Source organism: Silurus aristotelis (genome assembly GCF_946808225.1).
Source record: "Silurus aristotelis genome assembly, contig: scaffold_159, whole genome shotgun sequence".
Lineage (NCBI taxonomy): Eukaryota > Metazoa > Chordata > Actinopteri > Siluriformes > Siluridae > Silurus > Silurus aristotelis.
This window is the reverse complement of record NW_028149006.1, coordinates 471-17842: the sequence shown is the minus strand read 5'-3', so window position 1 is coordinate 17842 and position 17372 is coordinate 471. Positions and strand designations below refer to the sequence as shown.

Below are 17372 nucleotides of genomic sequence, written 5' to 3'. Positions count from 1 at the left end.
TGTGTATAATGTATATAATGTGTATAATGTATAAAGTGTGTATAATGTGTATAATGTATATAATGTATATAATGTGTATAATGTGTATAATGTATAAAGTGTGTATAATGTGTATAATGTATATAATGTTTATAATGTGTATAATGTATAAAGTGTGTATAATGTGTATAATGTATATAATGTGTATAATGTGTATAATGTATAAAGTGTGTATAATGTATATATTGTGTATAATATATAAAGTGTGTATAATGTGTATAATGTATATAATGTATATAATGTGTATAATGTATAAAGTGTGTATAATGTATATAATGTGTATTATGTAAATAATGTATATAATGTATATACTGTGTATAATGTGTATAATGTATAAAGTGTGTATAATGTATATATTGTGTATAATGTATAAAGTGTGTATAATGTGTATAATGTATATACTGTGTATAACGTGTATAATGTATAAAGTGTGTATAATGTATATAATGTATATAATGTGTATAATGTATAAAGTGTGTATAATGTGTATAATGTATAAAGTGTGTATAATGTATATAATGTGTATAATGTGTATAATGTGTATAATGTATATAATGTATAAAGTGTGTATAATGTATATAATGTGTATAATGTGTATAATGTATAAAGTGTGTATAATGTATATAATGTATATAATGTGTATAATGTGTATAATGTATATAATGTATAAAGTGTGTATAATGTATATAATGTGTATAATGTGTATAATGTGTATAATGTATATAATGTATAAAGTGTGTATAATGTATATAATGTGTATAATGTGTATAATGTATAAAGTGTGTATAATGTATATAATGTATATAATGTGTATAATGTGTATAATGTATATAATGTATAAAGTGTGTATAATGTATATAATGTGTATAATGTGTATAATGTGTATAATGTATATAATGTATAAAGTGTGTATAATGTATATAATGTGTATAATGTGTATAATGTATAAAGTGTGTATAATGTGTATAATGTATATAATGTGTATAATGTGTATAATGTATAAAGTGTGTATAATGTATATAATGTGTATAATGTATAAAGTGTGTATAATGTGTATAATGTATATAATGTATATAATGTGTATAATGTATAAAGTGTGTATAATGTATATAATGTATATAATGTGTATTATGTAAATAATGTATATAATGTATATAATGTGTATAATGTATAAAGTGTGTATAATGTATATAATGTATATAATGTGTATTATGTAAATAATGTATATAATGTATATAATGTGTATAATGTATAAAGTGTGTATAATGTATATAATGTGTATAATGTGTATAATGTATAAAGTGTGTATAATGTATATAATGTGTATAATGTGTATAATGTATATAATGTATAAAGTGTGTATAATGTATATAATGTGTATAATGTGTATAATGTATAAAGTGTGTATAATGTATAAAGTGTGTATAATGTATATAATGTATATAATGTGTATAATGTGTATAATGTATAAAGTGTGTATAATGTATAAAGTGTGTATAATGTATATAATGTGTATAATGTATATAATGTATATAATGTATAAAGTGTGTATAATGTATATAATGTATATAATGTGTATAATGTGTATAATGTATAAAGTGTGTATAAAGTGTGTATAATGTATATAATGTATATAATGTGTATAATGTATAAAGTGTGTATAATGTATATAATGTATATAATGTGTATTATGTAAATAATGTATATAATGTATATAATGTGTATAATGTGTATAATGTATAAAGTGTGTATAATGTATATAATGTATATAATGTGTATTATGTAAATAATGTATATAATGTATATAATGTGTATAATGTGTATAATGTATAAAGTGTGTATAATGTGTATAATGTATAAAGTGTGTATAATGTGTATAATGTATATAATGTGTATAATGTATAAAGTGTGTATAATGTGTATAATGTATAAAGTGTGTATAATGTGTATAATGTATATAATGTGTATAATGTATAAAGTGTGTATAATGTGTATAATGTATAAAGTGTGTATAATGTATATAATGTATATAATGTGTATAATGTATAAAGTGTGTATAATGTGTATAATGTATAAAGTGTGTATAATGTGTATAATGTATAAAGTGTGTATAATGTATATAATGTATATAATGTGTATAATGTATAAAGTGTGTATAATGTGTATAATGTATAAAGTGTGTATAATGTATATAATGTGTATAATGTATATAATGTATATAATGTATAAAGTGTGTATAATGTATATAATGTATATAATGTGTATAATGTGTATAATGTATAAAGTGTGTATAAAGTGTGTATAATGTATATAATGTATATAATGTGTATAATGTATAAAGTGTGTATAATGTATATAATGTATATAATGTGTATTATGTAAATAATGTATATAATGTATATAATGTGTATAATGTGTATAATGTATAAAGTGTGTATAATGTATATAATGTATATAATGTGTATTATGTAAATAATGTATATAATGTATATAATGTGTATAATGTGTATAATGTATAAAGTGTGTATAATGTGTATAATGTATAAAGTGTGTATAATGTGTATAATGTATATAATGTGTATAATGTATAAAGTGTGTATAATGTGTATAATGTATAAAGTGTGTATAATGTATATAATGTATATAATGTGTATAATGTATAAAGTGTGTATAATGTATATAATGTGTATAATGTATAAAGTGTGTATAATGTGTATAATGTATAAAGTGTGTATAATGTGTATAATGTATAAAGTGTGTATAATGTATATAATGTATATAATGTGTATAATGTATAAAGTGTGTATAATGTGTATAATGTATAAAGTGTGTATAATGTATATAATGTGTATAATGTGTATAATGTGTATAATGTGTATAATGTATATAATGTATAAAGTGTGTATAATGTATATAATGTGTATAATGTAAATAATGTGTATAATGTATAAAGTGTGTATAATGTATATAATGTGTATAATGTAAATAATGTGTATAATGTATAAAGTGTGTATAATGTATATAATGTGTATAATGTAAATAATGTGTATAATGTATAAAGTGTGTATAATGTATATAATGTGTATAATGTGTTTAATGTATATAATGTATATAATGTGTATAATGTATAAAGTGTGTATAATGTGTATAATGTATAAAGTGTGTATAATGTGTATAATGTATAAAGTGTGTATAATGTGTATAATGTATAAAGTGTGTATAATGTATATAATGTATATAATGTGTATAATGTATAAAGTGTGTATAATGTATAAAGTGTGTATAATGTATATAATGTGTATAATGTATAAAGTGTGTATAATGTATAAAGTGTGTATAATGTATATAATGTGTATAATGTGTATAATGTATATAATGTATAAAGTGTGTATAATGTATATAATGTGTATAATGTAAATAATGTATAAAGTGTGTATAATGTATATAATGTGTATAATGTGTATAATGTATAAAGTGTGTATAATGTATATAATGTGTATAATGTAAATAATGTGTATAATGTATAAAGTGTGTATAATGTATATAATGTGTATAATGTAAATAATGTGTATAATGTATAAAGTGTGTATAATGTATATAATGTGTATAATGTGTTTAATGTATATAATGTATATAATGTGTATAATGTATAAAGTGTGTATAATGTGTATAATGTATAAAGTGTGTATAATGTGTATAATGTATAAAGTGTGTATAATGTATATAATGTATATAATGTGTATAATGTATAAAGTGTGTATAATGTATAAAGTGTGTATAATGTATATAATGTGTATAATGTATAAAGTGTGTATAATGTATAAAGTGTGTATAATGTATATAATGTGTATAATGTGTATAATGTATATAATGTATAAAGTGTGTATAATGTATATAATGTGTATAATGTAAATAATGTGTATAATGTATAAAGTGTGTATAATGTATATAATGTGTATAATGTGTTTAATGTATATAATGTATATAATGTATACAATCTGTATAATGTATATAATGTATAAAGTGTGTGTAATGTATATCATTTGTTTAATATGTATAATGTAAATAATGTGTAAAATGTGTTTGTATAATGTATATAATGTATATATGTATAATGTGTTCAATGAATATAATTGTATAATGTATAAAATGTGTTTATCTAACATGTATAATGTATATAACATATATAATGTATTATAACGTGTATAATGTATATAACAATTTGTACAATTTATATAAGGTATATAATGTATATAAGATATAAAAGATATATAATGTATATGTTTATTGAATTTACACTAACACTATTACCTTAATACACTCGTTCAGTGGAAGAGTTGAGATGTGTATTATGTAAATAATGTATATAATGTATATAATGTGTATAATGTGTATAATGTATAAAGTGTGTATAATGTATATAATGTATATAATGTGTATTATGTAAATAATGTATATAATGTATATAATGTGTATAATGTGTATAATGTATAAAGTGTGTATAATGTGTATAATGTATAAAGTGTGTATAATGTGTATAATGTATATAATGTGTATAATGTATAAAGTGTGTATAATGTGTATAATGTATAAAGTGTGTATAATGTATATAATGTATATAATGTGTATAATGTATAAAGTGTGTATAATGTGTATAATGTATATAATGTGTATAATGTATAAAGTGTGTATAATGTGTATAATGTATAAAGTGTGTATAATGTATATAATGTATATAATGTGTATAATGTATAAAGTGTGTATAATGTGTATAATGTATAAAGTGTGTATAATGTATATAATGTGTATAATGTGTATAATGTGTATAATGTATATAATGTATAAAGTGTGTATAATGTATATAATGTGTATAATGTAAATAATGTGTATAATGTATAAAGTGTGTATAATGTATATAATGTGTATAATGTGTTTAATGTATAAAGTGTGTATAATGTATATAATGTGTATAATGTAAATAATGTGTATAATGTATAAAGTGTGTATAATGTATATAATGTGTATAATGTAAATAATGTGTATAATGTATAAAGTGTGTATAATGTATATAATGTGTATAATGTAAATAATGTGTATAATGTATAAAGTGTGTATAATGTATATAATGTGTATAATGTAAATAATGTGTATAATGTATAAAGTGTGTATAATGTATATAATGTGTATAATGTATAAAGTGTGTATAATGTATATAATGTGTATAATGTATAAAGTGTGTATAATGTGTATAATGTATAAAGTGTGTATAATGTGTATAATGTATATAATGTATATAATGTGTATAATGTATAAAGTGTGTATAATGTATATAATGTGTATAATGTATATAATGTGTATAATGTATAAAGTGTGTATAATGTATATAATGTGTATAATGTATAAAGTGTGTATAATGTATAAAGTGTGTATAATGTATATAATGTGTATAATGTATAAAGTGTGTATAATGTATAAAGTGTGTATAATGTATATAATGTGTATAATGTAAATAATGTGTATAATGTATAAAGTGTGTATAATGTATAAAGTGTGTATAATGTATATAATGTGTATAATGTATATAATGTGTATAATGTATAAAGTGTGTATAATGTATATAATGTGTATAATGTATAAAGTGTGTATAATGTATAAAGTGTGTATAATGTATATAATGTGTATAATGTATAAAGTGTGTATAATGTATAAAGTGTGTATAATGTATATAATGTGTATAATGTGTATAATGTATATAATGTATAAAGTGTGTATAATGTATATAATGTGTATAATGTAAATAATGTGTATAATGTATAAAGTGTGTATAATGTATATAATGTGTATAATGTGTTTAATGTATATAATGTATATAATGTATACAATCTGTATAATGTATATAATGTATAAAGTGTGTATAATGTATATCATTTGTTTAATATGTATAATGTAAATAATGTGTAAAATGTGTTTGTATAATGTATATAATGTATATATGTATAATGTGTTCAATGAATATAATTGTATAATGTATAAAATGTGTTTATCTAACATGTATAATGTATATAACATATATAATGTATTATAACGTGTATAATGTATATAACAATTTGTACAATTTATATAAGGTATATAATGTATATAAGATATAAAAGATATATAATGTATATGTTTATTGAATTTACACTAACACTATTACCTTAATACACTCGTTCAGTGGAAGAGTTGAGATGGACAGATTGTTCTAAGCACACACTATAAAGGAATGATTTCACTGGAGGATCTGAAGTTCAGCGCTGGAGTTCCACTTCCTCTGATACTCCATGTGTGCTTATACACTACTTTACTGTGTGTGATATTATATACCTATCATGTAATTTCTTTGCACAGTTATACTGCATATTACGATATATACCCTTATTTATACATGCCATATATTATTACCTACTGCACCTTCTGTTCATTGAAACATTTTAAACATTCTGTACATACTGAAAGAAGAATAAGATGGAGGAAACTGAAGGAGGAAGACTGTAGTGTGAGGATCAGGGAAGCGGTCAGACAGGAGCTCGGTGGTGGTGAAGAGGTGCTGGATGATTGTGGAACTACTGCAGAAGTGATAGGGTAAACAGATAGAAAGGTACTTGGTGTGACATCTGGAAATAGAAAGAAAGACAGACATGGTGGTGGAATGAGGAAGTGCAGGAGAGCAGAAGGAGAAAGAGGTTGGAGAAACAGAATTGGGATCGACAGAGTGATGAGAAAAGTAGGCAGGAGTACAAGGAGATGTAGCAGCAGGTAAAGAGGGATGTGGTAAAAGCCAAGGAAAAGGCATATGAGGAGCTGTAGGAGAAGTTGGACACTAAAGAAGGAGAAAAGGATTTGTAGGGATTGGCCAGGCAGAGGAACCGAGCTGGGAAGGATGTGCTGCAAGTTAGAGCAATTGTGTTGAGAAGATGGAGGGAGGAAAATGAGAGAGAGAAGGTTGGATGGTGTGGAGATGGTAAAGCAGGAAGTGGATAGGATTAGTAAGGAGGAAGTGAGAGCAGCGATTAAGAGGATGAAGAGTGGAAAGTCAGTTGGACCAGATGCCATACCGGTAGAAGCATGGAGATGTTTAGTAGAGATGCAGTGGAGTTTTTAACCAGGTTGTTTACCAGGATTTTGGAAGGTGAGAGGATGCCTGAGGAACGGAGAAGGAGTGTGCTGGTACCGATCTTTAAGAATAAGGGAGAGGCCAAAAATGGACCAGCACCATCTTACCTCAGAGACCTCATCACACCTTACATTGCACCACGCTGTCTGAGATCCTCCAGCACTGCTTGACTGGTACCACCTTCTTTTAGAATGAGAGGTAAGTATTCTTCAAGGCTCTTCTCTGTTCTGGCACCGAGGTGGAGGAATGAACTTCCCCTGGATGTCCGTACAGCGGAGTCCCTGGCTATCTTTAAGGGACGGTTGAAGACCTTCATCTTCCTGAAACACTTAAATTAGCACTTTCCAAGTTTGCTTTGTAGAATTCAAGAGTTATATTTATGTTAGGTTTGTAATCTTGTGTACCAGTGTAGATTTATTCATTACTAGAGACTCAAAGCACTTTTGTACGTCGCTCTGGATAAGGGCGTCTGCTAAATGCCGTAAATGTAAATGTATGAGGACAGTGTGAAAGCAGTAAAGTGTGCAGTAGGAACGAAAGACGGGTTCAAGGTGAAGGTTGGACTGCATCAAGGATCGGCTCTGAGCCATTTCCTGTTTGCAGTGCTGTTGGACAGGTTGACGGAAGAGGTCAGACAGGAGTCTCTGTGGACTATGATGTTTGCGGATGATATTGTGATTTGTGGTGAGAGTAGGAAGCAGGTTGAGAAGAGCCTGGAGAGGTGGAGATACACGCTTAAGTCAAGTCAAGTCAAGTCAAGTTTATTTGTATAGCGCTTTTCACAACAGACATTGTCTCAAAGCAGCTTTACAGAAAACAACAGTGAAGGTGAATGGTGTGCGTTTGTCCCTGATGAGCAGCCGTGGCGACAGTGGCAAGGAAAAACTCCCTTAGATGATATGAGGAAGAAACCTTGAGAGGAACCAGACTCAAAGGGGAACCCATCCTCATATGGGTGACATCAAAAGTTTGGTCATAAATCTTTCAACAATGCAGAACAATTTGTGATCATCATAGATCCAGCATCAGCTTCTCCATGCCAGGGCCTTTAAACACTCGGCATCTACTTCTCCATGATCATCCATAGGTCCATAATCTTCACGAGGTGGGACGTGACTGGAGCTGGCCAAACCTCAGGATGCCTCGGGATGGGGAGAGAAAGAGAAGCAGTGGAGAGGAATTAGCGTAGCTGCTGTTCATGATATTAACAGCACAAGTTGATAATGTGCATGTAATCATATATTCTGGAGCACAAGGTTGTGATGTGATGTGTGTGATGTGTGTTATGTGTAGGGGAATGAAAGTCAGTAGGAGTAAGACAGAGTACATGTGTGTGAATGAGAGGGAGGGCAGTGGAGGGGTGCGGTTGCAGGGAGAAGAGGTGGAGAAGGTGGAGGAGTTCAGGTACCTGGGGTCAACAGTGCAAAGTAATGGAGAGTGTGTTAGAGAAGTGAAGAAAAGAGTGCAGGCAGGGTGGAGTGGGTGGATTATGTTATACCATCATGTAACTGCAGTCCTGAGGTAGTGTTGATTACTAGCCATGTACCAACTCCAGGTCTACACACACACACACACACACACACACACACACACACACACACACACTCACACACACGCACACACACACACACACACACACACACACACACACACACACACACACACACACACACACCCCTCCTGAGTGTAGAATAAACAGGAAGCTGTACATAAATTAAACAGCATAAAAGTGTAAATAAATTGAACAGCTGGTTTTCAGTTTTATTAAATATATAAATTGTAGACAGATACATGTTTTACACACATTGTGTTCCTGAAAACTGGTGTGTGTGTGTGTGTGTGTGTGTGTGTGTGTGTGTGTGTGTGTGTGTGTGTGTGTGTGTGTGTGTGTGTGTGTGTAAGTGCAGGAGAAGGTGTTCGGGTCCCAAAAGACAAACTGCAGGGAAATAATTAATAACACAGTGAGTGTCTTCCTTAACACTCGCTAAAACAATGAGCCTGACCTTTCAGCCATCCACAGGAGACACACACACACACACACACACACACACACACACACACACACACACCCTCATGAATCACGCATGAACCCGGCTCTCCGTCTCTCTGACCCCAGGGAGAAGGAAGGTGAAGAAAACGAAGCGTGTGTGTGTGTGTGTGTGTGTGTGTGTGTGTGTGTGTGTGTGTGTGTGTGTGTGTGTGTGTGTGTGTGTGTGTGTGTGTAAGGTCACCCCATAGTGGGCCTGATGTACTGCAGCACAATGTCTCAGCATTCTACTGCATCTGTCTCCTAAAACACACACACACACACACACACACACACACACACACACACACACACACACACACAGGCTGCTTAAAGTCATTAGAGATACTGTGGTGTGTTCTTGTGCTCCAGCTGTCACTCCTGGACTTTATAGTTCATGAAAAAGAAGATCAGCCGAACAGTAACCAGGCTAAAAACCAAACATTACTTGTTCAAACTTCTTCTTTCACCCTGATCCTTCCTCCAGATCAAAATTTCACATTTACATTTCCAACATTTAGCAGATGTCCGTGTCCAGAGCAACCTACAAAAGTTCTCATATCAAGCTCATATCATCCTGAGATCTTCTCATGTTGGTTCAGCTGAAGGTCTATTTCACTTCATGAATTCCACCCCATGGAGTTAAAGAGGTATGCTGTATGTTGTGAGATGTTTTCATGGCTCTTTTTTATCTTTAGTGGGGTGTGAACACACACAATACATACAATACACATCTTCTGCCTCAGAGGACACCAAAGAGCTAAAACACAGTGTGTGTGTGTGTGTGTGTGTGTGTGTGTGTGTGTGTGTGTGTGTGTGTGTGTGTGTGTGTGTGTGAGCCTTTCATTCACAGATGAAGTGCAGGTCTCCATAATGGAGCTCCATCTCCACTACATGTTATCTTCTCCCTCTGCCTAACCAATACACTGTACATAGCCTGAGGTCCTCCTGAAGATCTTCATCAAGTCCTGCAATGCTCTGCTCAAGCCCAGTGACATGGTGGGGATCTACATTTACTCTCTGTGAACCTACAGGTGTCCCTCAGGCCTCAGTGCTTGGGCCCTTTCTATATCTCCACAGGGCTCCTGACACTGCAATGGTGATGGACTTCAACTTTTAGACAACTTTTCCTCATGGATCTCTTTACCTTTACCTATAGACTTAAAATATTTTAGAAGTAATAGCCTCAAGAACCTACTTGACTAGCTCTGTGTGTGTGTGTGTGTGTGTGTGTGTGTGTGTGTGTGTGTGTGTGTGTGTGTGTGTGTGTGTTTTGTGATAGGATTAGTTGCAGTGCATTATGGGATTGACCTCCTGCTGTTATTTGAACATATTTCTTTACTAAGCTTTATCTTTCCCCCTTCTGCAGTTTGCTCTTTGATGTGTGTGTGTGTGAGTGTGTGTGTGTGTGTGTGTGTTTTTACACCCAGCGGTCAGTATGACTGAGGTGCTGGAACAATGAGGCCTCCTCTCACTCTCTGGTTCTGCGAGCGACAGAGGGAAATAAAAGGGGAATATTTGAATTTTAAAGCGAGGGTTAGCGTTCGCGCTGCCGAAGAGCCGAGAACCTACCGCTGAAAAGCCCCTCAGAGCGCCCGCGTGCCTCCTCCTGCCCCCGCCTGCCCTTCGGCGGCCATCTTTGAAGAGCCACTGAGACGATCTCCAGCAGAGCATTCTCTCCATCTAGCACATCTCTGCCTGTCTTGTTGTCCTCTCATGTCTCCGCTTGTCCTTTTTTCTTTTTGTTTTGCTTTTTTTTTTTCTTTCGGTGCATAACAGCATGAGTGTGTGTGTGTGTGTGTCTGCTATGGTGACACTATTAATAGGATTTGGTTTGGTATCGTTGATTTCCATTTCTCTTGTTGTGTCCTGAGCATCCAGGCTAACGGCTGATGATCAAACGCACGCTTCTGAAAAAGGAAAAAGAGATTCCTTACAATGGCGGCGTCACGTCGAGTCCTCGGACCCTAGTACAATCTGCTTTCCGGAGCCAATCTGTAACATGCTTTACTCATCTCAGGACTTTTTTACAACTCGCTACTCACTCGCCGTACGGTTAAAGCTACTCCGCTTAGCATGCTATTCTTTCTTGTATCGTACCATTTGATGGAGGCGGGGACACGTAGCCACTCCTCTTTGCTCATTATAGAATGAAGAAGGAGGCGCATATTCTCACTTCTCCCTAATCAGTGTAGTCCATCGTCAGTGACTACACGACCCATCATTTCTCACACGACACTGTATAGACGGATATAACAGTGTTTATTAACTCTACAGAGCAGTGATTATTACACAAACGGTGTTTGGGGAGGAGACAGAGTCGTCCTGAGAAACCAAACAGGGATATGTGGGTGGAGTTACAAATAGTGTACATCACTGATTAATCAAAGACAATCGTTAAAGAACGATGTCTGGTTCCTCTCAAGGCTTCCTTCATCTCAGGGAGTTTTTCCTTCACCACAGTCTCCACCAACTTGTTCATCAGGGACAAACTTACACTTATAAACAACATCTTCATTTTTATCTCCACATTATCTGTGTAAAGCTGCTCTGAGACCATGTTCATTATTAAAAGCTCAAAACAAATAAACATGAATTGAATTGAAATGAAAGAACGACAGTCTGAGACAACCTTCTTATCGAGCACATTGTTCTGGTAAACAAATATCTTAAGGAACACCTTCATCAGATCCATGACATTCCGCAGTTTGCAGGAAAATGTTGTGTAGGAAATGATGTCACTAAACCACACCCAGCAATGAAACTCCGCCCACCTTTATAGTAAGAGGAGTTTTGTTTAACAGGAACCATCACATCAAATGGGCCGGGTTTGGATCTTCTCCAACACCTGACACGGCATCGAAGAGCTTTGTTACACTTTTCTGCCCAAGAGGTTCAGAATCCTGAATGGTTAAGAGTCCGATCAGCTTTTCAAATTCCTGTGTTTACATCCTTCTGTTTATCCCTGTAATTCTTCTCACACAGCTCTGTTTTTCTCCAGCCGTTGTTGTGAGAGTCGAGTGTGCAGACTTGACCTGCAATCGGCCGTTGCTATGGTAACTGTCCGTCAGGGTCAGGTTTTATAAGTGACTTTAGCTGACCACAGACAACTCAGTAATGACACTAATGACAATATAATATTATAATAATATATTCTAAATCTTATTTCTTTTGTGGATGGAAAAATATATTAAATGACTTTATAGTATTGTTTTAGCTTTTTTCAGATTTTGTCTTCAAAGGAAACTACTTGCAGATGATATCATTCAGCTCTCCTGCTACCTTCTCAGAACAGCTAGAGCCAGGCTAAGACTCAGGAGACCCGCAGAGCTGTCTCTCACACACACACACACACACACACACACACACACACACACACACACACACACACACACACACAGAGCCGAAAGGTCAGGACAGGCGGCTAAACAGATGTTAATCCTCTCCTCTGGGACACAGAGACCGAATGATACGACCTTTACTGCTGGAAAGTGTGTGTGTGTGTGTGTGTGTGTGTGTGTGTGTGTGTGTGTGTGTGTGTGTGTGTGTGTACGTATAAAGACTACGTGACCTGGTTATAATGTGTGTACACCTGTAGACATGTTGTGGGTGTTTATTGTGTCCTCTTTAGCATTGTGTTAACCTCAGATGAAAGACATGAGTATAAACAATGTACAGTCATAAAAGTTAGCACTAGCTCATGTGTGTTAGCATAGCACAATAATAACAAGCTAAGCTACATGATCCCTGTTGGTGTATTTACTGACTGTATGGCATTATAAAGTGTTATAGTTACTACTGCTATGAGGTATAATGAGGTGGTGAGCTGTGTATTTGGTACCTGGACCTTCAGTGGGGACGTACCCAACTTAATCCACATCTTAATACCACCATTATCACAGAGATGCAGATTTATAATGTGCAGCGCCCCCCAGAGGCTGTAATCCAGTGGTACCGCTCGTATTCACTGGTCTGGAAGTGGAGATCAAACCCTTTCCCAGGCTGAGACACGCTAGCGAGCTTCAGGGTTGGTGACCTCCTCACCATGTCTAGCGTTTCTTCACAATGTATTTGTAAGTTTGTCCAAGACCAAATAAATTTCTCTTCCTCCGTAAGTGTAAAAAAGTCTAACTCAGATGTATGAACGTGTGCAGAGCTACACACGTGTTTTACCAGTCGAACTCGGCTGTAACGGTTTCCCTCTGAACAACCAATCAGAGGACGGAACAATGCTGACGCTATTCTGGGCCAGTGAGCTGCTCTGTGAGGAGAATCTGAAATCTGATTGGATAAAGAAACAGAGCTGTTGGTAATATTCTCGATGGAAAAAGTCCAGCAGTACTGATTCTGAAGGTTCTGGGGAGATTAGATTCACATGGCAGCACATAGAGGCTGAAATCTGATTGGACAAAAAATCTACATCCACATCCACATACTGAAGCAGTGCAGCCGAGAGAAACACTACGACATGAAGAGAAGAAACTGATGGAAGAAATTCATACAATTTCATGGAACAAATATTAGAGTTTATGTTGTAAATGTAGGTCAGTGTTTCTGATAGTGTTTAGTCCAGTAGAGAAGTGTTTACTGACCCTGACCACCCACCACTGCGTATAATGTGTGTATATTGTATTTAATTTAAAACAAAAACTACAATATTGTCACCTCTCTCTCTCTCTCTCTCTCTCTCTCTCTCTCTCAATACTCTCATTATCTGCCCACCCATTACCCCCATCCCCTTATCCCCTCAGCTATACCATCCCCAGTATATCCTCCCCATGCCCTCGTCCCATCAAATCCCTATCCCTCGTCTCATCCCCATGTACCATCTCCCTATCCCTCGTCGCCTTATCCCCATGTTTCATCTCCCCATCCTTTCGTCTCCCTATCTATCATCTCTAAGCCCTTGCTGCCTCATCTCCCCATCCACCATCTAAATGCCACTGTCCCATCATTCTCCCTATATCTGTTCATCCCCATCCCCTCGTCACCTCATCCTTTTCCATCACCCTCTTGCTCTTATCCATCATCTCCCCATCCTCTTATCTTTCATTTCAACATCCCTCTCTATTGTCTAATCTCTCAATCCCCTTGTCCTCTTTTCAATTCCCTTGTACACTCTACCCAATCATCTCACCCCCTCATCCCCATTCCTTCATCCCCTCGTCCCAATCATCTCACCCCCTCGTCCCATTTCCTTCATCCCCTCGTCCCAATCATCTCACCCCCTCGTCCCATTTCCTTCATCCCCTCGTCCCAATCATCTCACCCTCTCGTCCCAATTCCTTCATCCCCTCATCTCGCCCCTTCATCCTATTCCTTCAGCCCCTCTCCCCATCATCTCGTCCCCATTCCTTCATCCCCTCTGACCATCATCTCGACTCCTTTGTCCCCATCCTATCATCCCCTCTCCCCATCATCTCGCCCCCTCGTCCCCATTCCTTTATCCCCTCTCCCATCATCTCATTATCTCCTGCCCATCCCTTCAACTGCTCTAACCATTATCTCGCCCCCTCATACCCATTCCTTTATCCTCTCTCCCAAACATCTCACCTCCTTCATACCAGTTCCTCCATCCCCTCTCACCCGCTTATCCCAATTCCTTCATTCTCCCCCCCATCTCGCCGTTTTGCCCCCATTACTCCATCCCCTCTCTTCCATCATTTCACCCCCTTTGTCCCTGTCGTTTCATCCCCTTTCCCAATCATCCTGCACCCATTAATTCATCCCGATCATCTCGTCCCCAGGTCTGGATAGGGTGTGTGTGTGTGTGTGTGTGTGTGTGTTGTTTATCAAAGCTAAAATTGTCAGATCTGGTTCCACTTTTAGAAATACTCTGGTTTATTTTTATCATTTGAACATCAAATATAATAAAATAAAACATCCAAAATGACACTGTGAGGTAGGGTTAGGGTTACAGTGAATAAAAAACGTCTTTAAAACGGTCTGTCCCGTCTCACGCCACTAGAGGGCAATAAAAAGTCACCAGGCCACAGTATAAGAGGTTGAAGTTCATGTGTCAATGTTGAAAGAGGCACGGTAATCTCTCTCCCACTGTCTCTCTCTCTCCTCTGTCCTCTTCCTGACCTTAGCGCTGACCGTGGTCTCTCTTTCCCGTCTCTCCTCTAATCTTTTATCCACCCTGCGCACCGCCTGCACGTCGTTGGCCTTGAAGTGGGTGACCTTTGGTCTGGGCTTGGGCCCAAACCCGAGGCCGGCCGTGTCGGATTTGAAGACAGTTCCGACAGGGTCCCGGCGACCCGAGTGCCCGGGGCCGAGGCCAGAGTGAGGGTCCCATCCCAAACGCAGCATCATCTTGTAGCCTACGCTGGTGGGAGTGAGACAGTAGTGAGGGAGAGACGGGGGATGCTTCAGGCTGAACTGGTGCAGCGTGGATGAAGTGTGTGTCTGTATGGTGTCCGTGTAACACACCTCACACACATCACACCACTGAGAGGAAGGGGAGCTGTGGGGAGAAACACACACTTTAATAATGATTATAAACTGTTATTATTACATGTATACACACAGACACATGAGGTGATATCAAAAGGTTTCGAGACTCGTTCTGTAGCACTCCAACAGATGGCAGCACAAGGCTGCATGCACAGGGAAGCACCTTCATAGGTCACTGTGCCATGAGACATCATCCTGTGTACATCAGGAGCTGTGCAACTGATACTATTCTGACCACATGCGATTTAAAGATAGAACAAAAAACAAACCTGAAATTCTGCGTGAAACTGGACAAATATGCCACAGAGACATTTGACGTGATTCGGCAAGTTCAAGGTGCATACTACAAGAGCGGAAGAGCATCACTGGAGGACGACTCAATATCAAGAAGACCTTCAACGAGCTCAACCCCTGAAAATGTCGAAACCATTCAGCATCTAGTGCATGCTGATCATCGGAGAACAATCCACAACATTACAATCCAGGAGCAATCCAGGAGATCCTCAAGCCTCCCCAGGATGCTGTTCCAGGAGCAAAAAAAACACTGCATAGAAGTCTGCTAAGAACTCTAGCAGCGTGCTGTGAACAAGCCACCCTTCATGTTGGGGATCAGGTACGACCCTAAAACGAAGCAACAGCCTTCACAATGGAAGAGCTTTTTATCTCCACCACCCAAAAAGGCGAGGCATGTCCACAGCTCCACATAGTGCATGCTCATCATCTTTTTTCACATTTGCCACATTGTGCAACTGTGAGATCAGGAGTCGAATCAGACTCCTAAAAAAAAGCACCAAATGTTCCACCCCTATACATGTGTACTGTACACACTCACACACAGACAGTTACCTGTGTGCTGGGGCTGCAGGTGTGTGTGAGGTGTGCGTCTTGTGTGTATTGCTGAATTGCTCCAGTATGTTGACAACATCATGATGACCAGAGAGACGAGCCAAATCACACGCATTCCTTCCCTACAGAGAGAAAGAGAGAGATAATGCCCCTAAAGTTCACCTGTCTGTGTGTGTGTGTGTGTGTGTGTGTGTAAATCACCTGCGTGTCAGTGATGGTGGTACACAGCGCCCCCTGGTGGAGCAGGACTTTGACGGTGTGTGTTTTATTTATGTGTGTGTGTGTGTGTGTGTGTGTGTGTGTGTGTGTGTGTGTGTGTGTGTGTAAATCACCTGCGTGTCAGTGATGGTGGTACACAGCGCCCCCTGGTGGAGCAGGACTTTGACGGTGTGTGTTTTATTTATGTGTGTGTGTGTGTGTGTGTGTGTGTGTGTGTGTGTGTGTGTGTGTGTGTAAATCACCTGCGTGTCGGTGATGGTGGTACACAGCGCCCCCTGGTGGAGCAGGACTTTGACGGTGTGTGTTTTATTTATGTGTGTGTGTGTGTATGTGTGTGTGTGTGTGTGTGTGTGTGTGTTTGTGTGATGATCACCTGCGTGTCGGTGATGGTGGTACAAAGCGCCCCCTGGTGGAGCAGGACTCGACAGTGTGTGTTTTATTTATGTGTGTGTGTGTGTGTGTATGTGTGTGTGTTTGTGTGATGATCACCTGCGTGTCGGTGATGGTGGTCACAGCGCCCCCTGGTGGAGCAGGACTTTGACGGTGTGTGTTTTGTGTGTGTGTGTGTGTGTGTGTGTGTGTGTGAGATGATCACCTGCATGTCGGTAATGGTGGTACACAGCGCCCCCTGGT

General features: G+C 36.1%; 1 protein-coding gene across 1 annotated transcript; it reads right to left on the bottom strand.

Annotated features, from left to right (window-relative positions):
- Nucleotides 1-15032: 15032 nt before the first annotated feature.
- Nucleotides 15033-17041, bottom strand: gpank1 (G patch domain and ankyrin repeats 1; the record flags this gene model as incomplete). Its single annotated transcript, XM_083570919.1, has 3 exons — nucleotides 15033-15684; nucleotides 16521-16642; nucleotides 16982-17041. Coding segments are annotated over 3 exons (636 nt in total), but the record flags the coding sequence as incomplete, so codon positions are not given.
- Nucleotides 17042-17372: the final 331 nt, after the last annotated feature.